The sequence below is a fragment of the Astyanax mexicanus genome, chromosome 7 (assembly GCF_023375975.1).
Source record: "Astyanax mexicanus isolate ESR-SI-001 chromosome 7, AstMex3_surface, whole genome shotgun sequence".
NCBI lineage: Eukaryota > Metazoa > Chordata > Actinopteri > Characiformes > Acestrorhamphidae > Astyanax > Astyanax mexicanus.
Window position 1 is genome coordinate 42955549 of NC_064414.1, and position 27911 is coordinate 42983459.

General features: G+C 37.2%; 2 protein-coding genes across 3 annotated transcripts in view; both read left to right on the plus strand.

Annotated features, from left to right (window-relative positions):
• The window catches only part of pik3ap1 (phosphoinositide-3-kinase adaptor protein 1), a 30536-nt gene extending 19152 nt beyond the window's left edge, over positions 1-11384 (plus strand). For both annotated transcript variants that reach the window (XM_022684753.2, XM_007256097.3), the window contains exons 14-17: positions 395-565; positions 5083-5153; positions 8786-8886; positions 10654-11384. In XM_022684753.2, the coding sequence (XP_022540474.2) occupies positions 395-565; positions 5083-5153; positions 8786-8886; positions 10654-10762 (452 nt within the window). In that variant the 3' untranslated portion in view covers positions 10763-11384. The remainder of the gene's footprint in view (positions 1-394; positions 566-5082; positions 5154-8785; positions 8887-10653) is intronic.
• Positions 11385-13126: 1742 nt separating this feature from the next.
• The window catches only part of LOC103044549 (sorbin and SH3 domain-containing protein 1), an 86600-nt gene continuing 71815 nt past the window's right edge, over positions 13127-27911 (plus strand). Inside the window, exon 1 of the mRNA XM_049481775.1 lies at positions 13127-13223. The gene's annotated coding sequence lies outside the window, so the exon portion shown is untranslated. The remainder of the gene's footprint in view (positions 13224-27911) is intronic.

The following is a 27911-nucleotide window of genomic DNA, read 5'->3' on the forward strand; positions in this document are numbered from 1 at the left end:
AGTATTCAAAGTGGATACACATTTATTTATAATTTGTAATAAACAATATTTATCATAAAATGCATTAATGTAAATGTATGTTTTAATAAAAATAAAAAAGTATGTTTTTTTATTGGAAATGTAATTGAATAAACAGTAAAGTACAAGTATAGCAACCAAGTACTTTCACCTAAGCATTTTCACTCCTGTTTTATAATGTAATTTATACTATACAATATTTAGTATACAAAAATTTTACAGTACTATGTTTTATCATTTTCATTTAATTATTTGCTCAATTAATTTTACTATGATTATGATTATGATTATTATTGTCATAGAAAATACAATATGTTTTTGGTTTAATCAGCAATGAATAGTTTAATTTTAAAATGTATTTAAAATTTTGAATCAGAGCTGGAGATAACTGCTCCGATGCAGAGGAACCTTCTCTGGGGTTCTCAGATGAACGTGGAGTGTTCAGTCTATGAACCCACCCCCCGAGTTGTAAACCAGCCATCTCCAGCCCCCTCCAGACCCCCACAGAGAGGAACCTGGCAGACAGGAAGTGCCTCCAGCACGTCGAGTGAGTAAACCGTCAACTTGTGCTGACTTATTTCTTATTTCTTATTTTCCCCCCAGAGTTCACATTCATATCTCACACCAGGAACTGTAAGTTTCCTGTATCATAGATTTAAAGAGTAAACAGGTAAAAGTTCTGAGAAACTGTATTTAGGTGCTTTATTACAATTACATTAAAGAGATGCTTCATTCCTGATGCTTTAAAGCTGTATAACATCTCTTGTTCACATTGCACTTTGTTATTACTGTGTATAATGTGTTTACTAATTAATAATATTAATATTATTAATTTACTTATATATATGATATATATAGATATGATCATACTATGTTTGTGGCACTGCTTTTAAATAAGTGTATATGTGTTTATTATTGTGTTGTTTTGCTTATAGAGCTGACGACATTGCCTTTAATCTTTATAACTTATGCAGGAACTACATATGAAAATAAGCTTATTAGATAACTCTGGCATTAAAATGTTGCGTAATGTGCACTGTTGCTAATATAAATAACATTAAATATATTCTAATGGGATCTAAATCAATATGTTAATAGTATTTTATTTCTTTAAATTATTGTATAATTGATTATACTGGGGCTCCGAGTGGTCCAGCGGGCTAAGCACTGCCACTATGATCAGGAGATTGTCTGTTCGAATCCTGTTCAAGTAGCTTGCATCAGCTACCAGAGCCCTGAGAGAGCACAATTGGCCTTGCTCACTCTGGGTGGTGATGTATCATGTATTGGAGAAGGCATGTGCTAGTCTTCACCCTCCTGTTGTTGGGGCATCACTAGTGATAAGGGGAGTCTTAATGAGTGGGTTGGTTAATGGGTCATGTAAATTGAGGAGAAAATGGGAAACAAATTAGACATAAAATGATAAAAAAAACAATAATAATTGAGTATATTGTAACCCTTAGAAGTCCATTTTAAATAATATATATAATGCCTATATCCTACATTTCCCTGATATTTTTTTCCTCATGTACTTCACATGTTTTCTATATATGGACTACATAAACTGGGCAGTGACGGAGTGAACTGTGTTTTATATATGTTCAATATAAGTTGGGGAAACTGATTTTGGTTTACATAAAACAATCTAAGTTAAGCACATATCTTCAAAAAAATTATTTTAATTTATTTTAAAACAGCAAAATCTAACTTTTTTTATTATATTTAAATACAAGAAATGGGATAAAGGCTTGTAATTGTGAAAATAATAGTCTTTCTTTATTTTGCCCAATACATTGAGGAAGCTCTGGTTTAAAACCACTCATGCAAAATGTGATTTCATTTGCACTCTGCTAACTCTTCCTGTTACCCTGTTATATATATATATATATATAACAGGGTAACAGGAAGAGTTAACAGAGTGCAAGTGAAATATATATAGAGTAGACGTAGCAAAGTTACATTACATTACATTACATTACATTACATTTGGCAGACGCTTTTGTCCAAAGCGACTTACAATAATGAAGTACAAAAGTAATAGGAATTAAGATAACCCATTTTTAGATAGGGCTTAAAGGAGGTCAAAGGGAAATAAAGGGATAGAGAAGTGAAGGAGGGGAAGAAGGAAATGGGGTTAGAAGTAGTTAGTGTGTTAGAGGTGTTAGGAGAGTAAGTGCTCTTTGAAGAGCTCTGTCTTCAGGAGTCTCTTAAAGATAGCGAGAGATTCTCCTGATCTGGTTAGACTCACAAACTTAAATTAAACATTTCACTGATTATCATGTAATGAAAAATAATCAGCAAATTGGGCATTAAATGGTTTTAAACAGTTTGACACTTTTAAATAATCTATTATAATTTCCCATGATTTGTATGTCTTCAGACTAAAAAGGGAGAGGCCCATACTGTATTTATCAGTAGCTAATCTCGATTTGATCTGATCGTTACGTATTACTGCGGTTGGTTAGTATTGCTGCACTCAGAAGCTTGGGCTACACCCAGTCTCCACTTTATGAACGTCTTTACTTCACTAAGTCTGCAACCACACAAAAAATACAAAACTGAGCACTTTCACTGTTTGTGGTTGGTGAAGCTGCTGAGTTACACAGACATTAAACTGGATTTGCAGTGTAGTCAAATGCACTTCTCCTCATAAAAGCTTTAAGCTCTTTTACATTTGGTGATTTAACACTGATAAACACTACTAGACCTGATCTTCCCAGAACTGATTACATCTGACCTATAATTCTCACGTAAAGTAGGTAACTAATTATTTCATTTTGCCTTTTTAGAGGAGTTTTTTTTTTCTGAATTAATATTCACTCATTGACAAACATAACTCACCAAGAAGGAGTTGTTGGAACAGAACCAAATTTAATGGGGCAGGTTTTGGTCAGGGATTAAGCTTAGCCTTTGAACCTTTGAAACCTGACTTATGTTCTTGTGATAAAAAAAAATATATATATATATATATATATATATATATATATATATATATATATATATATATATATATATATATATGCTGTTTCTGTCTGTAATGTGCTCAAAAACAGCATTCAGTAAATAGATTAAATAAATAAAAAATGAAAATAAAACATAATATTTGTATTTTGTCTTTTCATTGTCAGACAGTCATCGCAGTGCAGTCATTTGTTAAAAACATTTTAAGATTTATTTATATATATTTTCACAAATTATCTCTAAGCAGTAAAAAAAATGCAGGGAAAAGGTGTTTACTCGCCACATTACCTGGGATGCTACCATGCTTTACTCCAGTGATCAGATTTTTATTTTTCCAATTCAGTGGGCGGGGCTAATCTGCTGTTTGATTGGTTAATAAATGTCCATTCTGATTAATAATAAGTCTTAATCTGTGTAAAGTGAAGAATAAACAAAAAAGAAGAGAACACACCATGTCAATTGCAATGGAAGATGCAGGGTCTAAAAGGGTTAAATGATGTCTTTAAGTGCATTGTGGAGGTATGTTTAGCCCCTGAGAGCCTTTTTATTGTACAGCACAGGAAGCATTTTAGGCCATCAGTGTCTGGTTAAAACACACACATAATTTACATATTTGTCATTATCATATCTGATTGAGTCATAACTGCATGGTGATTTTTGTAGCAATCCTGGGTGTCAACAAGTGTATAGTTAAAATTGCTTTATTAAAATTAAATTAGGTTGTATTGGCTCATGGCTTTATGTACGCAACCTAATCAATGAATTAACCAGTAATTTATGTAGTAATTTATGCATCCACTACAAGCTAAAAGCTTATATATTTCTTTTCTATTTTATTTCTTTATGAACACAAAAAGATAATAAATTCAGTACTCAGAATTTCATGTTAGTCAATGAAGCAAATCGAAATGTTGGTTTGAAAAACACAGTAAATTTGCCAGTGTTGAAATAACACTGTGGGTGTGAAAATTTCACTGCGGTGGGTTTACACTTACAAGGCTGGTTTCCCAAACAAGGACTACGCCTACACAGCATTTTAAATGGAGTTTTTTATTGAGAAATGTTTAGGAAACTGAACCATGTGTTGAATTCATCCTGGCATATCTGCTGTGAATATGTTTGGTTGTTGACATCTCTGTGAACTCCAGACAATCAATTTTTGGCTAGTAGACCCAGCTGGCATTTCAACGTTGAATAAATGTTGATTCAACGTTGATCAACATTGATTTTGAAAAGTGAATCAACATTGATATAGCAATGAAGAAAATCCTATGGTTAACAAAGTGTTAACAATAAACTGCAGTAAATCTGAGTATAAAGAAAGTTACCCACCACTACCAATCTGATTCAAGATCTGATCTCAAAAACACTAAAACAGTGAAACAAATAGAACATGAACATGGTGTTAAATTAAAAAGCAGTTACTGCAAAGAGAAGTAAAACAATTTTTCATTCCTCCATCCAACCGATTTTAGAAATTATATGGTGATGAAATTTAAAATACAGATTCAAAAGGCAGAAGGTTGAGGACATTATGTTGATTCAATGTTAAACAACAACATACATTACTTTAGTCATATTTCAACCACATTTCAATGTTGAGGGTCGGTTGTGTGCCAGCTGGGGAATGTTTTCTGTTTTAAGAACATCTCTAAAACGTTACTCGTGTCAGTGTTTGAATTTTTACTTTTAGGGATGTTACTCATACCATGTCCATAATGTTAGTATTGGGCTAGCTGGAAATGTTATGTGAGAAACGTTCTAAAAGCGTGACGCAATCCATTATCATGTCACGCTATCAGAACATTCCTGGAACATCATTTCTGTGACGTTACAGGCTAACCTTTCTGGAACCTTTTAAAAACATTAGGCTACTTATATATATCTTATGCTGTTGTCTGTTGACTGGTTGTGTATTGTTACTGTACATTATATATTTATTTTTTATCTAATGTTTAATCCTGGACAATTAATTTATTGATATTTATATTTTTATATCAGTACTGTATGTCAGGGAAAATACACAGTGAACGTTGTAGTTAAAAGAACTGTGTTAACTGCTTTTCTACTGTGTGTAAATATAAATGTCTGTGACCACAACAGGTAGCAGCAGCAACAGGCTGAGCACGCTGAGCACCATCAGCTACAGCAGCGGAGCCGACGGTGAACTGGAGGTGAGAATGCTCCCTTTTTACTTTTTTTAAATAAGAAACATCATATACTCACTCTGCATTTTATTATTTTATTAGAAACATCTCTACAGTGTCATTTAATAATGTGGTAGGAAGAAAATATGAAGATTTCAGGTGATGTTTATATAAACCATCAAAATGTGGAAAACTGTGGTCTCTGAGATTTTGAGCATGGGAGGCTGGTTTGATGATTTCTAGAACTGCTAATCTCCTAAAATTTTCAGCACAACAGTTTATCACATTTACTCAGAATGGTGTAATAAACAAATTGTTTACTACAGATTATTAAAACTGTTTAGGGCTGACAAAAACAGCTTTGAGCTACAGTCGCTCAAAATACCACTCTGTGTGGTGAGAAGAAGAGCATCTAAATATGTCAAAGCTTTCTTCAGGCGGATGAACTACAGAAGCAGATAACCACAAAGAGCACCTTTTATATAAGCTAAAAACAGAAAACTGAGATGCAGAGAGCAGTAAAGAGACCCCCAGTATTCAAGTCTGTACCACACTGCAGTTTAGTGAACACACAGAGGAGCTAAGCCCTATCGGAGCTTGTCTTGATCATTTAATTCAAGTTGTCACAAAGCAGCTTTACAGAGAAAAACAGTTCCACGCCTCTTATGAGCAGCACCACAGACATGCCAATTATTGTAGTGACAAATATGGCAAGATAAAAACTTCCTTGCAATAAAAGGAAGAAACTTTAGGAGAAACCAAGACTCAGTCAGAGGAACCCATTTCAATTGTAGGTTCAGAACAAACTAATAGCAAACAACAAACAAATAACAGAACAAAACAACAGTACAGAGAGATAATGTGAGCTATAGCTAAAGCTAGTACCAGTAACAGGTACTGATTTATGAAACAGCGGGCAGCAGAGATCCAGGCTGTGCAACATCAAGAACAGGGCATCTTGATATATGTAGAAGAGATAGATAGAGAAAAAGAAAGGCAAAGAGATGGAGAAACAGAGAATATTAAACATTATCAGAGTGTGATTATCTAATGACTCCATCAGATCTGAATAAAACAGCCTAACTTAAAGCAAAGAGCCAGAAGGTAACATAGACACGGAGGCACCCTGAAACACCAGCATCCACCCACTCCACCATCCACAAACCTGAGTGAACAACAGCACCAGCATCTCAGTTTACCCACAATTCCCTGTGTCCATGAACCCCTGGATCTACAGCCTTATCTAAACGGAAAAACATTACTAAAATTACTAAAAGCTGAGCTAAATAAGTAAGTTTGTAGTCTAGACTTAAGTATTGAGACAGGGTCTGAGTATTTGGGAAGATTATTCCAGAGTTGGGGAGCTTTATTATATAATTACATAATGTAGTTATCATACAACATGTGGACATGACCTCTATGATTTTTGCTGATCTAGATATTGCCCAGAAATGCTCATAATTAAAATGGATACTTTGGGAGGGGTCCAGCACTGATATACTCTCTTGCTCATCACTGTAAAAAAATATTAACAGGGTTAGTAAATATAACACAAGCTATTTGTGTAACATTTACACAAAACAATTGATTAAACACAATTGAATAGGGAATAGTGAGTAAAATCCACACTGTTAGCTAATTTCCAGCAGTAAGTGTGGCGCAGTGGATAACACCACTACCTGCTTGTGAGCTACCACATCGTCTGGGAGACTGTGGTTTAATTCCTGGTCTGGGTGACTATACTGCACTACACCAATAAAAGAGTGAGTCCTTGAGCAAGACTCCTAAAACTACACTGCCTGATTCTATAACTGTAATAACCTTATAAGTCACTCTGGATCAGCTTCCAGAGAGCATCAGCTAAATGCCATATATGAAAATAATGTTAATGTAAAACATACATCATAAAAGCATTAGATAGATAGATAGATAGATAGATAGATAGATAGATAGATAGATAGATAGATAGATAGATAGATAGATAGATAGATTTCAGATAGAGTTCACCCCATATCTTGAGTAGATACTACCTACAATAAACAGCTCATACACAAAATAAGGTAAAGTTACTTAGTACATTACACAAAACTTACTTATTGTCTATTGGCTCCTGGCATCATTTATTATGATGGACAGCATAATGGACATGTCCCCCCAAGCTTCACGCACCATCATTGTGTAGTATTGCCCACTGGGGCTATCTTTTCTTGTGTATTCAGTTATATTTAATGGAGTGATGGACTGGCTGGCCACAGTGGTGTAGGCCATAAGAGCAAGTTACCATCTTTTTTACTGTGAATTGTGACTTTATGCAGAATTCATTTTCCCAGGTAATGAATGATTGGATCAAGTAGCAAATAGATGTACTTTTTGTGTAATGTACTAAGTGTTAAATGTTAAGTATTTTTTTTTGTTAAATTTATGCAGATTATGTAGATTAGAGTTGTTTTTACAGTATTTAAGCTCAAATGCCTCTGATATGTGCGCAGCATGGGTTAGTGGGCATCATCAGGGGGCGGTTACATTGATTGACTGATTTGCATATTATGACGTGTCATTTTTTTTTTACTTATTTTATGAATAAGTCATGAATTAGGAATTTCAGCTAGTAATGTAAAAATGTCTTAGAATTGGATTACCTTTTAACGCTATGTTGACTGTTTAAAAATGTATGTATATTTATTTAGGACATTGAAACTAAATTGTATACTCCAGTTCTAGTATGTGAATATTTTTAATTATCAAATGTTCATTGCTTTTTTTTAAGGGGTGTAACTTAACTTAACATTATTTTAACCAGGGTTACAGCTCACACTGCATCAATCGCTCCCACCATCTGTACATTGTAGAGGGGGTGTGGCTGAAACTATAAACTTACATAAATAGAATAGATTTACCTTTAAAAACTGCCAATAATTGTTTTGTCATCAATTTTAACTTACTTTGTTTTTTACCTTCAAATGCAAATTGATAGCACCTATAGTGCATCACATTACATTTAACCCATCGACGTGGAAACTATAATAAACCTTCCCCTCATTCTCACACATGTGCCTACACCCTTCACAGCACTGTATCACAGTTTACCCACTTGTGTGGCACTGCTCTGTTAGAAGGGGCACCTAACCAGACTATTTATCATGTTTTCTCCCACTGCATTTTCTGTACTGAGAGGGGCACCTTTTGGGACACTGTCTAGTAAAAGGTGGCATGGAAGGCACTTCATAATGGCACAGTTTTAGAAAAGGAAAAAAAGAGCAGAAAGGCACCCATAGATGGGCACTAGCAAATTATCAAATTACTCATGATCTTAAGAGCACATCATCATAATTTCTTGCAAGAGTGGACATCCTAGTGGTCACTGCAGAGGGCACTTTAGCGCATTGAGGCACTAGAGCAGGGTCTCTGCCCCCCTGTCTTTTGTGTACCGTATCTAATGGTCAAAGGTGCATACACTGCATAGCTGCAAACAGCAATAGCAGTAGCCATCTTGATATGTCTACATTTTTTGTTGTATTTTTTTCCAGCGTTCTACAGATGACAGAGTTTAATTCAGTGTCAGATGTATCACTTGATGTTTATTTCAACCACAGTCTTCAGCTCAGGTAAAAATCTAACTTCCTGTATGCTTGTTTTTTTCATTCTCTGTGGTTAAACAGGAGCCCCAAGAGTTTTTGCCTCCCCCTCGTCCACCACGCACACCAGTGGAAGCTCCGCCCACTCTCCCACCACCCAGAGTCCCACGGCGACCACCTGACCGGTGAGTGACAGACAGGACTACAGGCTTTGCCTTTTACCTGCCTGAGCTGGAGTCGACAGATTTTAACCGTCTACCACATTAGACATATGATGAAACTTAATCTTATACAAACAGATTCTCTCATGCTTTTCTATGGAACTCTTTATCTGATAGTTGATTTTAAATAATCAGGCCCAAAAATCATAAGGGGAATTTGTTGTATGTGTCATAACATTTTCTTGCAGTGGTTCACAGGCGCCTCGTGTAAGTCTTTTTTTTTTAGAAGCTACACGAAGAGCGGAAATAAAGAGGATGTGTCAAAAAAATAACACGCTAAGTTACAGACAAGCCCCTTGTAACACAGCAGCAGCCTTTAAATGAAAGAACGGGTAAAAGGCAGGCTGAAGAAATAATGTAAAAATGTATTTTAGATGCATTAAAATACAGTAAAATACTGTATATATAAAATATATCACTCTTTGAATTCCAGTCACATGACTTTTGCAGCTGAAGACAGAAATGACAGGGTTGGTTTTAAGTCTTCCTTGTGTGGCAAACCAAAACACGAATGAGAAACACCTCCAACCACAAATACTAAGCAAGAGCTAAAAAGTGAAACTGTTTAACAGAACTTATCCAACATCTTTCTCATTCTTTAACTAGAATAAATAAAGATTTATACCAAGTTATACAGTTTCAAATGGCTCTATGCAATAATAGACACAGATGCTCCATCAGCTGGGTTTTAAGGAGCAGGAAGAAGATCAGTATATCTGTATTTAAGACTGGTATTGGTTACAGTGACATCAGCTTGCATAAGTGATATGATGCGGTGCTTTAAAGTGTCCAAATTTCCTGGATGTTTGCATAAATTTGGCATCAAGCTTTAGAAGATTTTCACTAAAAGTATAAAAGAAAAACAATATCACAGAAAGCAGACAAAAACATCTGAATTTCTGTTATTTTTTGTATTGAGGAAAATGATAAAACATTACTGTACATATCTGTGAGTGGAAAAAAGATGTGAACCTTACAGTGCTTTCAGTGTCTGGTACCTTGTGCAGCAATAACTGCAGCTAATAGTTTCTGGTAACTGGTGATGAGTCCTGTACATTAGCTTAGAAGAATTTTAGTAAGACCAGGCCATTTACCTGGCCATTCCAAAACATTACGTTTTTCTTCTTTTACCCATTCTTTGGAAGTAGGACAGGACTGTGTACTTAGGGTCATTGTCTTGTAGCATGACCCGCATTGTCCTGAGATTCACTCTTCTACACTTCTTCTAAGGCTCTCTGAAATGTCCTTTGTTTGTGCTTTGATACAACTCCACAAACATGTGTTGTGAAGATCAGATTTTGATAAATCCATGCTGTTTAACACCCAATTATCATCTTATTGATTTAAAACACCTGCATTTGATTTCACTTTCAAATTATCTGATAATCCTGAAGGTTCCCATGCTTGTGCCATTTACAGATAAGTAAAATTGTAATGTTTTTAACAAATAAATTACCAAGTGTGATATTATTGTGTATTTTTTGTCTATTTTCTTTTAGAATTTGAATATATCTTACTTAGACTACTGATCAAGGCTGAATTAATCTAAATGACCAATATAGATCTAATAGCAAAAGTTATATTAACCTTATGATATGATCTATCTGAGGCACAGTGGGGTGGTGGAGTGACTATTTCTACCAAATTGTCACAAGTCATAAGTTAAAGATGGCTTTATTTTGTAGTGTTTATTTTAAATCTGACACAATCTGTTTTCTGTTTTACTCCCAGAGTTCCGGAGAGCATGCTAAATGAACGCTATATCTCCAGCCCACCTCGCATCCTCCCTCTCACCCCTCCACAGAGACCCATCCCTCCCCCACCTGTACCACGCCGGTGATCAACATCTCATTTTATACAGCTTTTCTCATTTATATCAAGTTTCTGGAAGCTTCTACACACACTCTGAACTTTACACAGCAAGGCCATGGAGCAGGAACTTCTCTTCATGACTGCCATCTTGTGGTCATGACTCGGAATGGAGAAAATAAATGATGCTCTCAAGCTTTTGAGGTCCCTCTTGTAAATATTTCAATGGAATTTTCTAAGATTATCTAATCTTAATCTAGTATGTTCTAAACGTGTTTAATTATAGAGTGCATAGCAAATAATCTGATGCTTATACTCATCCATATCTTTGCTCACTGGTTTTCTCTTTATCATTCTGTACGTAATAAGTTTTGCTTAGTTTTGGATTTTAAGGCTTTTTTGTTCATTTTGTGCATTAGCAAAAATATGTAATGTCCAATACAGTCCAACCATTTTTCACCATAGAACTGTTCACTGTTTTATTTGTGTCAATTCACACATTTAACTGCTACCTCTGCCCTCGTGTGGTGTGAAGTAGAAGGGAAGTTTTATTTGACATTAATTACAAATGCAGTAGAAAAGAGCAGATGTAAGGGGTATTGAGTAAATGTGTTCTGTGAGAGATAATAGAATAGAAGGAAACATGAACTTAAGTATAGAGACCTTAGATGATTGATTTCTCCATAACTTTTTGTGTGATTAATATTGTTTCCCACCATTTGGGCTTTATATGTATCATTAAAGATCAGATACAGTGTAGTGCACTTTTACACTGCACTGGACAAACTGTATATATAATAACATTAATAATAACATCTCATTATCTCATTTTTAATCACAGGTATTTTTGTATTACTCTGCTGTTGCTATTGACACTTTTTTGAGCTTTAGATTTCCCCAGGTGCTGCACCTGTGATTATGGGCCTTATGGGCTACAGTGGTCAGCAGGTGTATTCTCCAAGAATCAGCATCATGCAGTGTTTGACTGATCTGGACAGGGCCTGTACAATAGGGGCACTTCAAGCAGGTGTTCTGCAAAACCAAGCTGCAGCATTATTTGGAGGAAGCCCTGGTACCAGTTTCCATATAACTGATATGTCAGAGACAGGCCGTGAAGTGTGCGTCCCAAGAAGATGTCACCCCAAGAAGATCAGACTTCAGAGTCAATGACAGAATAAGCTAGCACTGGCAGAGAAGATTTGGTTAATTTTTTAATTCAGCATAATGCATATTCCATTAACCCTTGTGTTGTCTTGCAGGATAAAAGTGACCCGCTACCATGTTCAGCTGTAGAAAAAATACCTTAAACTATCTTTTTCCAACTCCAAATGTTATGACTTTTCCTAAAGGCACCCCATCATTAGAAAGAGGGATGCTTTGTTTTTGTTTATTTTTCCATGTGGGCTGTACACCATTAGGGTACAAAGATTGTCTTATGGGTCATTTTTGACCCATGAATTATAAAAGCATTTAAGCACCAGAAAAAAATATAAAGGCCACATACACACAGCATCAAACCTCATAAGGATGACTCCAAAAATGTGATACCTACTAGCTACCTACTACTACCAGAGCAGGAGCATGACCTCATTTCCTTCTTCCCTTTCTTTGCTCCTTTATTCCACTGTTCCCCTCTGACCTCCTTTATACCCTGCCTTAAAATGTTTTTTTTTTTTACCTTGATCTTCTACATCCTCTATTGCTAAATGTGCATCATTATTGTAATCGCTTTGGATAAAAGTTCCTGCCAAATGTAATGTAATGTAAAAACGAACACAACAGGGTACTAAAGATGCCAATAGATATACAGTTCTGGAAAAATTAAGAATATTAGGAATAAGGAATAACCCTGGTTTTAATCACAGTTTTCATGCGTCTTGGAATGTTTTCCTCCACCAGTCTTACACACTGCTTTTGGATAACTTTATGCCACTCATGGTGCAAAAATTCAAGCAGTTCAGCTTGGTTTGATGGTTGGGATCATCCATCTTCCTCTTGATTATATTACAGAGGTTTTCAATTTGGTTGAAATCAAAGAAACTCATAATTTTTAAGTGGTCTCTAATATTTTCCAGAGCTGTATAAGCAATTGTAGAGTAAAAAAAAAAAAAAGCAAAAGATAAAAGCAAAACAGATTTACTTAGAATGCAATCAGAAAGTAAACACCAAACTCAATTTGTCTTTTCTTTTTCTGCTATGTTAATCCTATCTCACATGCTTCACATTGGCTCTTTAATCTCAAGGTTGCTGCAGATGTTCAATTGAAAGACATGCTGATTAGGACTTTGGGACTAACCAATCCGAGCGCAGAAGGCTGGAAACTACGGGCCAATCGGAACTCTGGGTGGGCGGGGTTTTAAGGAAAACGGGTGGGATTAAAAATAAATAGCGGCGCTCTGCTGCGCGTGTTTAAATGAGCTGCTGGTGCGCGCGCTGGACTGCGAGGAGCGTGTGGCTGTACAGAGGGAAAGCTGGAGTGTTTCCGCGGGCAGGTCAGTACCGGCATCACTGATTACAGCACGGTTAAAGGAGAATGTCTACATTTAACAGATACGGGTCCAGATAGCACACTGGGGGAGATATCTTAACGGATAGGGAACGTGCTCCATTGGCGTAAAACGCTCCGGTGCTCTGCGGCGAATGTGCAGCGTCTGCAAAGTGCAGCAGCAGCAGCAGCAGGGCAGTGTCCTCCTTACTGTACTGGATCTGGAGCTGAGGGTTTACACTCCTGAGAGACAACATAACTCTAAATTATCCCCTCCTGCTAGTGTTACTGAGTTGGAGCTGATGCCGGTTTAGAGTTAAAGGACCGATATGTATTATATTTTCTTTACTAACTTATAAAACTACCACAATATGGTTTATTATAGAGCATTATTATACAGCAGTTCTTCAGGCAGTATGTCCTTTGTTTTGTCTTGTTATTGAGTTGGAGATGATGCTGGTTTAAAGTTAAAGAACCAATATATATTATATTTTCTTTACTAAGTCATAAAACTACCAGAATATGGATTATTATAGATAGATAACATGCTAGTTAAATTTAAGATGTAGCACCTCTTGACAGCAGTGCTTCAGCCAGTGTGTCTTTTGTTTTGTCTTGTTATTGAGTTGGAGCTGATGCTGGTTTAAAGTTAAAGAACCAATATGTAATATATTTTCTTTACTAACTCATAAAACTACCAGAATATGTATTATTATATATATTAAGATAGCATGCTAGTTACATTTAAGCACTGGCACCTCTTGACAGCAGTGCTTCAGCCAGTATGTCCTTTGTTTTGTCTTGTAATTGAGTTGGAGCTGATGCTGGTTTAGAGTTAAAGAACCAATATGTAATATATTTTCTTTCCTAACTTATAAAACTACCAGATTATGGTTTATTGTAGATATTAAGATAGCATGCTGGTTACATTTATCACTGGCATCTCTTGACAGCAGTGCTCCAGCCAGTGTGTCCTTTGTTTTGTCTTGTTATTGAGTTGGAGCTGATGCTGGTTTAGAGTTAAAGAACCAATATGTATTATATTTTCTTTACTAACTCATAAAATTACCAGAATATGTATTATTATAGATATTAAGGTAGCATGCTAGTTAAGTTTAAGCACTTGATCTCTTTGACAGCAGTGCTCCAGCCAGCATGTTCATTATTCTGTCTTCTGGAGCAAAAATCTTTTAGTGTTTTAGCATGTTTTTTACCTCTAATTCCTTCCAAATGCCCATTCCCTAGTCCTGTTTCCACGCCTTGGGTTGCCAGGTATAGACAACAATGGACAGGCAGGCATTGGCATCATTCTAAAAAGCTTCAAGACCAGAGATGTAGAAGTAAATACCTGTAAATATTGCAGATGTTTGATTATGTTGGATATATTGAGACAGCTTAGAGCCCAAAAGGACAAACTTATAAGAGAGATGCTGAATTGGCATAGCCAGCTATTAGCTGATTTTCTCCTAGACAGGTAGCTAATGTTAAGTAATGAGCTTAAGCTAAGGTTAGCTTTAGTAATTTAGCTAACCTAGCTATCACAACCACTAGCTAGTCATTTGAGTGCTCTCTTTTATAGTCAGTGATCCATGTTCGGCTGGGCAATCAAGGCAGTGAGTACTGTTATTTGAGATGGGTAAAGTGATCCAGACTAGTGCTGGCTAACACTGTGATGCTACTGTACGATAAAGTGAACTTCTTCAGTCAGCCATCAGTCACACCAGACAGGCTATAGCTGTTTATTGACAGAAATGCATGACAGAATCCAAACAGTTTGACTATATGTTGACTTAAATGCAATTATACATTGTGATTACAGAAGTTGAAAGTTCAGTGTCCTCAATCTGGCAACCCATGTGAGCTTCTTCATCTGGGGAGGAGGGGGTGGGGTAGAAAAGTCTCTCCAGTGTTTTGAAACTGGACTGTAGTAGTTATTCTACATGCTTGCTCTCATTTACTACATACTGTTTCTTTAATTTAGTCAGAGTATAAAACTGTTTTTTAGGTTGTGTAAGTGTTTGTAAGGGGGGTGCTAGCACCAGCAGAGAACACTAAGGCTGGCTAATTTGTATTCTGCAGAAAAAAGGCCCAGAAATCTGCTCATCCTTAAGCAGCACTCATGCAGCCAAATAAGGAATAGCAGCAGCTCCAGGGCCACAGCCTGGGTTAGGCCGGCGGAGCTAAGAGGCTTTTGCATGTGTGTGTTCCTGCTGGAAAAAGTGCACACTTGTGCTTGTCAGTGCTGAATGAGAAGTGAAAGGACAGTGGGGGTTTTTGGACGTTTTACAGCAGCCTGATTTGTCCTAATGGGATGCAGACACTGCGGCAGGAGCCGAGTGGAGTATCCAGCAGGAACTTGCAGCAACATATAGGACAAGTTATAAGAATGCCTGAAATAGGCTGAATTATTCATGAGCTGTCTCTACATGTGCTTCCGTTAATCCCCACAGTGTGCCCTCATCACCCACACCTAAATAAATCATGTGTCGACTCTGGCTTACACTTGTAGGATGGATGTGGGATCTACCTGCCAAGCATGAGTAGTAGATGGTATCACTTTTGGACGCTTGTGAAAAAGGGGGATTCTTCAGGGCTTCTTTAGTGTAGGTCAAAAAAAAACTAGTAATGCTGACTTGGTGCTTAATTGGTTTTTGTACTTTTCTTTAAAGAAATAGTTTTACAGCACATAGTACCATAATGGTCCACTGCTTGTATAATAAATTAGCCTTTATTCAGAACTTTGTAGAACCATTTTGCTGAGTCTAGATGAAGAAAATGCTAAAAAAGTAAAAAGGTCAGAGTTGAGGAACCTATTGGCACCATGCCTACCATGCTCTATCCAGTTCTTTTTGGATGAGTTCGGGAGTTGGGAATGAGGTGGGATTGAGGCAGCAGATAGAGGGGGGATAGAGGGGAGAGGCAGCAGAAAGAGGGAGAGAGGCAGCAGATAGAGCTGGGAATAGAGGGAGAGAGGCAGCAGATAGAGGGGGAGTAGAGAGGAGAGGCAGCAGAAAGAGGGAGAGAGGCAGCAGATAGAGCTGGGAATAGAGGAAGAGAGGCAGCAGATAGAGGGGGGAATAGAGGGAAGAGGCAGCAGAAAGAGGGAGAGAGGCAGCAGATAGAGGGGATAATAGAGGAAGAGAGGCAGCAGACAGAAGGGCAAGGCAGCAGACAGAGAGGCAATGGGGGGCAGCAGACAGAGAGGGGGATAGAAAGGGAGAGGCAGCAGACAGAGAGGGAGAGGCAGCAGACAGAAGAGTGAGGCAGCAGACATAGAGGGGGATAGAGAGGGAGAGGCAGCAGACAGAAGGTTGAGGCAGCAGACAGAGAGGGGAATAGAGAGGTAGAGGCAGCAGACATAGGGGAAGAGACAGCAGATATAGGGGGGAATAGAGGGGAGATGCAGCAGAAAGAGGGGGGGTAGAGAGGTAAGGCAGGAGACAGAGGGAGGATAGAGAGGTGAGGCAGCAGGCAGAGGGGGAGAGCAGCAGCAGATAGAGGAGTAAATAGAAAAGGAAGGCAGCAGATAGAGGGTGATATTTAAGAAACTCCTGAAGACAGAGCTCTTCAAAGAGCACTTACTCTCCTAACACCTTATTTCCTTCTTCCCCTACTTTACTCCCCTATCCCATTATTTCCCTTTTACCTCCTTTAGGCCCTGTCTAAAGATGTTTTTACCTTTAGCTTTTATTACTTTTGTACTTTTGCACTATTGTAAGTCACATTGGACAAAAGCATCTGCCAAATGTAATGTAATGCAATGTAATGTAATGTATCGTAATGAAATAGAGGGGAGAGGCAGCAGACAGGAGGTTAGAGGGGGATAGGCAGCAGATTTTTAGGGGCAACCATTTTAATTTTTTTAAAGTCATTAGTGCGCTTTTCCAATCCAAATGTAGTTTTAATGGCAAATCAAAGCTGAAAAATATATGGCAGCAGAGTTAAGATAGACAAGTAGCTAGATCTGGTATAAAACCTTTGTTCTCTGACTGAGAATCAAACCTGCTGAAAACTGTGTGCACTTCCATGCTTTTTTAAGACATGTATGATCTTAAATCCTCCAGAAATTAGTTAATCTTACTAGCTAACCTATATAAGCACACCTGTTAAAATGTAGCTAGCTATGTTTAAAGCTATTTTAGCTAGCATAGGTAACATAGCTAACTAGGTTGAATAAACAATTTACCACTAGTTAGCTTTAACTTGCTACATTAACCTAGCTAAAAGTACAGTGCTTCATCCAGCATTAGTTATTCTAGCCATCCTAACCTAGCGTATCTAGATAGTTACAGTTTAGGCTAAACAAAATGTCATAGTGTCAACCTTAGCTAGCGTTAATTAGGAATACTAGTTAAATCTTAGATATGAATCTGTGTCTGAACAATGGTTTTTTACTTGTGTTGGTTGTATTTATATGTAGGCCTACGCTGATGTGATGGGACAGGAATTACTCTATTTTTTTGTGTAATGACTTTTTCTATGTCCCAATGAAGCTAAACCACATTATACTGACCAATGGGATATGTGTGTGAAGCCTCCTGCACTGAATGTGGGTGTCATCTCTGCCACTAGTCTGTTCACATGGACAATTGTAGATAGTTTCCACAGGTGCATGCATTACCACCCACTGTACTGCACTGTCTACTATGGTTGGTAATTCTTCCTTTTAGTTATTCCTGGTACAATGTTAAGTGCCTGCACAACTTTGGAAATGGAAAGCCCTATTAATTTGGCACTACTATCAGGCAATTTTAGAACCTTGCTTGACCCTCACTCACAAGATAATGCCTCACAACTTATATTTTCGACCCGTACCTCAAGGGAACACTTTAAGATCAATTCATATTTTAGGAAGGGAAGCATTTCATGGAAAATCTTCCATCTTCCATCTGAAATCAATTTCAGATACTTTTTTGGTTTAAAAATAGATAAATATTATTGCAGTTAGGCTCAGTATATGGTCAAACAGGTTATTTAATGTTCAGTGGTTGAGCAGCTTTATAAATTAGTGCTCAGCAGAGAAACACATTGTATTGGACCGTAATAAGATAATTTTTTAGTGTCGCTGGAGCAGAAGAGATTATTTAATTTATATTGGGTTGGACCATTGGGAAATAACAAAGCTTTTAAACATCATAATAAGTGGTTGCTGCCTACCTGAGGTCTGCTGAAACTTAATTAGGAGGGCATATGTCTTTATTTCATTTTCACCTCAATTAAAAATATATTAAAGGTCTTTTGCAAAACAGATGTATTGGACTTGGATTATCAGACTGAGCATTGACCTACCGTGTCTGTACTCTGGGACAAATTGTTCCACTTGTGTAGTGAATAAACTGTTCTGTGTTGAAAGGACTGTCTGTTATATTCTCAATAGTCAGTCAGAAAGCCCTTGTGTGCTGTATTTAAAGGGAATTAAATTTTTTTGTTCTTAAAGAAATAGAATAATTTAACATAATATATCTTTCACAACTGCATGGTACTAGTAAAGTGCATGCCCTCGTAGGTCCACCCCAATTTACTAGTTAAAGCGTGTTAACTATTCTAACTAGGTGAGAGATTCCAGCATTTGGATGAAATTCCAACACTAGCCTGGATCTGGATGCCGTCTCCGTCATCTAATTGATGAATAATTTGTGTTGGCTGGTTAATTTTTTATAACCTTTGTGTAGAATCATATTACTTGAGTCCAGTGCTCTGAGTAGACAGTCAGGAGTGTCAGGAAAAGCAGCCTTAATGATTTTGGATTTACTGACTGTTTGGGCTTTAAGACTGTATAGACTGTTTAGGCAAATCTACAGGTATTAAGGACTTTAAATAAGGAAAGACAGGCAGTATGAACAAGCTATTAAAAGATTTTTCTGTGTTTCTTCTATTGTTATAGTGTTGCTATATACATTAAAATGTACTCCAAATTGTAAAAGTACAGTGTATGGATGCGCTGATGTGGAACTTCCAAGCTGAGGTTGATAACTTTTGCATCAAAGTAAACTTTTAATCCTAGATGTTGTACTGCTCTGGATTAACATTACATCAGAGGTGCTACACCTATTTACAGCATGTTACAAGTGACGTAAAACAATCTAATATCACCCTTATGTTCTTCTTCTTCTGGGAGCAGTAAATACATCATAATCTTAGTTTAAAAATGGTTCAACATTAATTTAGTTTAACAGCAACAATCACTTATTTTATTCTTTTTATTTCTATGTAAAGATGTAGTGGAGTAAAGGCATTCTGAGCAGTGTTGTTCTCTGCGCCTTTTTAATAGACAGTCTGGCCAAGTGTGCATGTTAGTCCCACAGCCGTGCTCAGCAGGGTTGGAGCCACAATGCCACCAGACACCAATCAATCAAACAGCTGGGCTTCATTATTCAGTATTTAGCTATGCCAAGATGAATTTAGTTGGATTTTCTTGATATTCCACTTTGAAAAATTATCTGCTAATACTGATATGACCTTCTCATCCTTATCCTATCCATGCTTTCTATGGTAGTATGAAGCAATTTGTAACTAAGACAAATCGAAAAGATTTTCTCAACTTTATCAGAGTAGTTATCACTGAGGAGACCAAGCACTGGTTAAAATCTAGAACATTAGAGATCTTGTAACGCTAAGCTGTCATGCCTGGTGCAGAGAGAGAACCTGTCTACCCCACATTCAACTCAGGTCTCAAAACTACACTGCCCAGAAGACACCAGTCAGAGGCTCCCCTGAGTACTAACACCTGGAGGCCTGAGTATAAAAGACTCAGACTCAGCATCTGTGCTGAGTATTGTTTGTTTTTTTCCTGCATTACAATGCGTTTCTTTTGCTACTTTTGGTCTCTGTGTATTACCTATTTCTTCTGTGTATCCCAACTTCGATTCTTTAGCTTGTTATTTCGACGCTTGTTATTTAAACTGGTATGTTTATTCCTGTTGGCTCCTGTTTCCTGTTATTGAACCTTTTTTGGTTGACTATTCTTTGGGTTGCCCCTTTACTTATTAAAGCTTTATTTTACATCTGCCCAGCTATGACATCAGCCCAGCTTCTGTTCAAGGATAAAATCCTGTTCTTTAACAAAAAGAGCCAACTAGCTTGCTGGATATGCTTGTAATAGAGGGAAAAGCATCCCTCAATGAGGAGATCTGCGCAAATGCAGTAGCAACAACAAGCTGAAAAATCATGTTTTTGTTTAAATTGTTCATATGTAATAGTAATTAGACCTTCTGTTAAGAGATTCTTTTTTATTTTTTTCCCCATTCGAAAATATATGATAAGGGGCTAGTCTTGTATAAGTGGATATAACTGCCTAGTGGTGTTGCAAAGATGCCTGCGGAGTTAAGAACTGACTTGCCTATATAAATTAAGGCAACATTCTGAATGATTGACTGTTGTTTCTCTGCTGGTTTAGTTGCTAAATAACAAGGTTTTTAGAGTAGTCAGCATGCTAACTGGCCAATAAGCTGGACCTAGTTCACACCACCGTGCAGCGAATCAAGCTACTGACAGAAGTGTCTCCTACAAGTGTAAAAGCAGGGTTAGAATAACACAGTTGTGGAAATTCTTTTTCAGCCATTGTTTGCTTGTAAATTACTATTTTTTATCAGATTGCACTTGTAGCAGGAAGAAGTTAGTTTGATTTTTCACACAGTAATTGATTTCTTATTACTGTGTAGTGTGTATAGTAATTGGTTATTTATTTGTTCCATGGAAACACATGTGGCCTGTTTTACACATATTTGCATGACAAAATGACCTGAGTTGTTCTCAGGACAATCTGTTTATGGCATGTTCATTTGTCTCTAAACACCCATCAGTGCTGCAATGATTGAGGGGTTTTGTCTACCGGATGTTCTTCCGCAGACACCTGATTCTCCCTGTGCACATTGTGTTAATGTTACCCCACGTTGCCTGGCAACCCCCCGTCTTCCCTCTCACGCTCTTTCGTCCCTATTGGCTGCAGCATATATGAGAGTGCTTCTCAAAGCTTGTGTGAGTGTGTGAGACTGAGTGAGAGTGTGAGTGAGTGTGCGTGCGTGTTTTTGTTAGCGCTACGCATTTCAAGGTCTGTGTGCACAAAGCAGCATACTAATGAATTAAAGTAAACAAAGCGGCAGACAGACAATTTATGGTTAGTTTGGCCTGCGCTGACAGATCTCTGCTCTCACTTCTTGCTGGTCTAGCAGATTGTAGAGCAGCTGGCACGGAGATGGTGGAGGGCCGCTCGGCTGGGAAGACCTCTACCTTAAAGACACAGACCACACTGACCACACGTTTCTGCGCAGTTTCAGTTGTGAGCAGTTTATCACTTAAACACAAACGTAGCTTGTAAAAGAAGGTGTAAAAGAAAGTATCGATACATCAAAGTGTCACAATATTATATTTTACAGTGCTGTGTTGATTCTCAATAATATAATATGAAATTTAGATGAATAGTTTACATGTAAAGATTGGTATCAGACAGTGGTTTATTTAGTGTTGTGTTTCAACGGTAACCACTAGATAGCAGTGATGTGCTGTGTCTTCACATCTTCATATCTCACATCAGATTTTATGAATAATATTCACTAGTAAATAATAATAAAAAATGATAATATTTAAAACATCCTTGTGATACACTGATGAGGAATTTCTGAACTGATGCTGAGATCTGATATTACACACATATAGGTTAGCTATATATCTGCTGATGCTGATATACACATTTCTAACTTACAGAGAGAACACACACCCGGTATAACTAATAGACTTGATGTAACATTTATATACCTGCATTTGAGCTGTCAACCAGCTGTATCCAAACAATAAAATTAAAGTTATGTCATGAAAATTTTGGTTTTATTTTTTTTTACAGTTTATTTACCTAACTGGTCCTTACATAGACTGGTCACAGTTTTAAACCCTCTTTTTAAATTAACAGGTTAAAAAAACAATATATTTATTGAAACCAATTAAAGTAAAGAAAAAAAACTTAAATCAATGAATTTTAATGTAGCATGGCCAGTATTGGCCTGTTATTATAGAAACTGCCCAGTGTTGGTCCAGAATACAGTAAATACATCAGCAAGTATCAGTTTGAAATATTAAGAGGATTAATGCAGATGACACCCCTTTTAATGAATATATTCAGCTACTTTAAGTTGTACCCATTGTCTTGCTCCATCCAGTAGTTCTGGGTTAAGTGGACGAGTTGTTGTGGTGATCATCCAAAATTCCAAAATTCTGGACAGCAGAGACAGTTACTCCATCATAAGCAGGATGCACTCTTTTTTTTAATACACTTAAAAATATAAATGAGCAAGTGTCCCCATACTTCTGTCCATGCAGAGGTTTCTTTGGATACAGAATTGTCTTACAGAACTCTGTATGTATGGAGTGAATTTTGTGCCAAAAGTTTTACACAAAAAAAATAAATCCGCAATCAAAATGTTAGGAATCAAAAGCAAAAATTGTATGTTACAAATTCAAAAGAGAAAAAATATATAGCAAATATATATTTTTAAATATACTTGGTTATTTTATTATCCTTTGCAGTTATTTGAAAATTATTTCAGTTTGGTCTTTGCTTTTATTTTTGTGTTTTTGTGAATTTTCTGTGGATTTTTTTTTATTTTTCTGTTAAAGACTTTTGCTTCTGGAATCCCTCTTTTGCTTCTGCTTCAGTTTTTTGCTTCTGAGTTTTGGCACAGTTTTCACGGGTGGGCGGGGCTTAGAAGAAGGGGTTCCCCTTGAATCTTCATTGGTCAGCTGGTTCTGGACTGGCGGGTTCCTGAACCCTCGTCTGAGACTGACCACGCCCCCAAACACCCGCCAGCTTCAAGCGTCCTTCCAAACACGGAGTGAACAGCAGCTTCCAGCAAACAGCAACAGCAGCAGATACTTTTACAATTAAATATTATACAAACGTTATGTTTAATGTTATATTATGTTATATTATTCTCTGTTTCACTCCATTTAAAAGCTCACATTAGCAAGATGTGCTAAATATTCACGCGCAAATTATGATAGTTACCTAGTCAATGAGCTAGTGAGTTAGCTAATTACCTAATCAGTGAACTAGTCAGTTATCTTAGTCAATGAGCTAGTGAGTTAGCTAGTTACCTAATCAGTGAACTAGTCAGTTATCTTAGTCAATGAGCTAGTGAGTTAGCTAGTTACCTAATCAGTGAACTAGTCAGTTATCTTAGTCAATGAGCTAGTGAGTTAGCTAGTTACCTACTCAGTGAGCTAGTGAGCAACCTAGCCAGCAAACTAGTGAGTTATCTAGCCAGTGAACTAGTGAGTTAGTTACCTACTCAGTGAGCTAGTGAATTACTTAGTCAGTGAACTAGTGAGTTACCTACTCAGTGAGCTAATGAGTTAGCAGGTTACTTACTCAGTGAGCAAGTGAGTTACCTAGTCAGTGAACCAGTGAGTTACATAGTAAGTGTGCTACTGAGTTAGCTACTTACCTACTCAATGAGCTAATGAATTAGAATGCTACCTAGTCAGTGAACTAGTGAGTTACATAGTCAGAGAACTAGTGAGTTAGCTAGTCAGTGAACTAGTGAGTTACCTAGTCAGTGAACTAGTGAGTTACCTACTCAGTGAGCTAGTGAGTTAGGTAGTTACCTACTTTCAGCATGAATATTTAGCACTCTCGCTAATGTGACTTGTGAACATAACGTTTGTATAATATTTAATTGTAAAAGTATCTGCTGCTGTTGCTGTTTGCTGGAAGCTGCTGTTCACTCCGTGTTTGGAAGGACGCTTGAAGCTGGCGGGGTGTTTGGGGGCGTGGTCAGTCTCAGACGAGGGTTCAGGGAACCCGCCAGTCCAGAACCAGCTGACCAATGGAAATTCAAGGGGAACCCCTTCTTCTAAGCCCCGCCCACCCGTGAAAACTGTGCCAAAACTCAGAAGCAAAAAACTGAAGCAGAAGCAAAAGAGGGATTCCAGAAGCAAAAGTCTTTAACAGAAAAATCCAAAAAATCCACAGAAAATTCACAAAAACACAAAAATAAAAGCAAAGACCAAACTGAAATAATTTTCAAATAACTGCAAAGGATAATAAAATAACCAAGTATATTTAAAAATATATATTTGCTATATATTTTTTCTCTTTTGAATTTGTAACATATAATTTTTGCTTTTGATTCCTAACATTTTGATTGAGGATTTTATTTTTTTGTGTAAAACTTTTGGCACAAAATTCACTCCATATGTATGCACTTCTCTGCCAAAATTACTCTGAAACAGGAAACTCTGAGCTTTAACTTTATATCAAAATGCAAAATGTTGGAAAAATAAGTGGAGTTCTCTTTAACTGGAATTGAATGCATAAATACAGCATTGTGAATAGGTTTATTATGGCGTATAACATGAGCATTATAACTTTATTATAACAGAACAGACGTTTTATCAAAGATATTTTTTTAGATAAGTAGTAGCTCAGTGTTGTACTGTGAGTAATGGTCTACTAATCAGTCGCTGATATTTTTTGTTAAGCTTTTTTCTACCAGTACAGATAAATGTACATTACCTTTGTACCTCTGTACAGTTTAAATGGACTTATCTGGATACCTCCAGCTCATAAGTGGCTCATAAGTGTGTGTGTTTTTGAGTGAGTGAGAGAGAGTATACCGCATAGTTGCATAAGCCTGTTCTGGTTCTTTGTAGAGGTCCTGTAGTGGCAGCATTACTCAATAGTGAGCTTTAGGGTCTTCCGTCATAGTGCTATGAAAGCTTCCATTATGGAAGCACTTGAAATGGTTGGATTATCGGAGAGCTGTTTTTAGGTGTGACGGAACAGTCTGCATCCCCCGACCAAATTACCAGTCCTCTCTCACATAACAGAAGGCTCTGAAACAGTTGTCACATTCTACATTCCACACATTAACTCAGAAATGCCTTCTGAAGAGGCTATTGTAACACAAATCCAGCATCATGTCTATCAGAATTGGAGGGGGTGTAATTATATATAATTATATAATTAACTGGCAATAACAAGCCCTGACAACTGGTAAATAGGTCTCTACATTGTACTGAAAAAGCTTCCAATAACACTGCACCTTTAATAAATCATTTTATATTGATATATAAAATGATTTATTAAAGGTTGTTAAAAGTTGTCTTACCAATGCAACGTTTTACCAAGTACGTTAAAATATTTAAGCATCCAAATGTTTGTCATTGTCCTGTATAGATCTATTTCTTTGCTAAAGACCACTTTACTAACTCTGAAGTTTCAGTTCACAGCTACACAGTAATACAATTCAGTAAATTGTTACAAAAAGCTGTTTTGCTACATTCCTCAGAGATTCCTGCAGCCAAAACGGGCACATGTCACCCCGCTGCTCATTGAGCTCCATTGGCTACCAGTTGCTGCTCGCATCAAATTCAAAGCTCTTACAATCGCCTACAAGGTGATGACAGAACAGGCTCCTTCCTACCTGCACTGATCACTCCTGAAGGCTTACGCTACCTCTCGGCCGCTGCGCTTCTCCAATGAACATCGCCTCGCTTTACCAAACAAACATTCACACAAAGCAATCCAGACTGTTCTCATACAGAGTTCCCCAATGGTGGAACAAACTATCTTCCACTACCAGATCAGGAGAATCTCTCACTATCTTTAATAAACTCCTGAAGACAGAGCTCTTCAAAGAGCACTTACTCTCCTAACACCTCTAACTAACTACCTTCCACTACCAGATCAGGAGAATCTCTCACTGTCTTTAAGAAACTCCTGAAGACAGAGCTCTTCAAAGAGTACTTACTCTCCTAACACCTCTAACACACTACTTCTAACCTCATTTCCTTCTTCCCCTCCTTCACTCCTCTATCCCATTATTTCCCTTCGACCTCCTTTAAGCCCTATTTAAATGTTTTACCTTTAACTTCTATTACTTGTGTGCTTGACTAAGTCGCTTTGGACAAAAGCGTCTGCCAAATGTAATGTAATGTAAAGATATGTTACTTCATTAGAGCGGGTGTAGGAGCACCTTCAGCATTATATGGCAATCACAAATTGTTTGGAACTTTATTCTGAACAAAGTAAGATTTCAAAAAGATAACAAAGACAATGTATGTCAGTCTGTAAAACATGGTGGTGGAGGTACTGTGGCCTAGGACTATAAGGCTTCGACAACCACTGGCTAAGTAAGTAATCTCTTTACTGATGATTTAACCACTGATTACTGTAGGAAAAAATTTAATTTAAGGTACAGAAACACAGGTCAAATAAAAAAAATGTCTCCAAACTCAGTGAACAGCATTTCATATTACCACAAGACAATGCTGTCTAGCTGTATGAGACAAAATCCCAAGCATGCTGCTAAAGCAAAATACTGGAAAATCCATCACTTGCCAAATCAGCCTCCTGGTGGCCAACAGTGATGGAAGATCAGTTTTAAAATCATCATGAAGTGTTCATTTAGGAGACAGCTTAGGAATGTTCACACCTGTATACATTGTGAGGTGTTATCTTGTGAGTGAAGTTAAAAACACTGGCCAATGTGCTCATGGTAAGGTAATTCCAGAAGTTATGCTGCCATTTTAACTTGTCATGTGTGTAATTGGAATACGCCATAGAGGGCATTATCAAGCACTGTGGACAATGCCATCCACCCTTCCACATTCAATGTACAAGATGCCATACTCATATATACCACAGTCCAGTGCAGTGTTCTTTAGCTTCCATTGGACATGACAAAACTTATGGGACTCAATACTGTATCCTGTCCCATGACATGTAACACGTCAGTGGATAAAAACTGAAGAAAAAAAACTAATGCAAGCGAGTTTAAATCCAACATTGTGCACTTAAATAAGTAGTTTGAGTTCTTATTTGAGGCATCAGAGTATAGGAAGGTTTATAAAAATGATGCAATTGTCCCATATATCATGGAAATTGCGGTATATGCCTTTTGTCTAGATTCTTATTAGTGGATTAGGCTAAATCTTTGTCAAGTCCTCAGAGCAACCTGGTCATTTCAGCTAAAAGGCCTTGGAAATATTAAGCAAGTTATGCTGTTGCGTACATTATGCAAACAATGTGACCTAACCCTTTTTCACACAGGTCTCAGCGAGGTGTGAGGAACAGGTCACCTTCTTCACTCTGGCAGTGAGTGATATTGTTGAGTGCGTCATTCGGTTCTAACACTGAGGCCGAAATATTCCTGCAAACAGTTGTCACCAAAGTGTGGTACTCAGAATCCCAGTCATTAATCCAAATGTCCAAATATTTATAGAAACTGATATACTCAGTTGATGCCCCCTTAGGGCACAGTTGTTTTCCAGTTACAGTCTACAGAGTCTGCTACAGAGAGTGCAGATACTGTAGCTTCCCTTAGGACCATTTTATGTTAGACTAGTTTTATTAGAAGCAAGAGTTTTTAGATTTTTATTTGTCTAAATGCACTCTTTGGTCAACAAAACAGAACAGAACATATTGTTAATATGTGGGGTGCTGTTACCAAAGAGATAGGAATATTAGATAAGGTACTATTTTGGTAGAGCATAGAGTCCCAAATGGGCTATTAGAATGTGCTTATTGTCATATTTATACTCCTCCAAGCTAAAATAAAAACTAAAGCTAGTAGTTATTCTTCCTCTTGTTGACTGAACTCCACAGGAGTATGAATCAATACCTTTTAAATTAGTGGTTCCCAGTCGTGCAACTCTCTCTTCCACTTGATCCAATGAATCATGTACTCAACAAGCCCTTCCT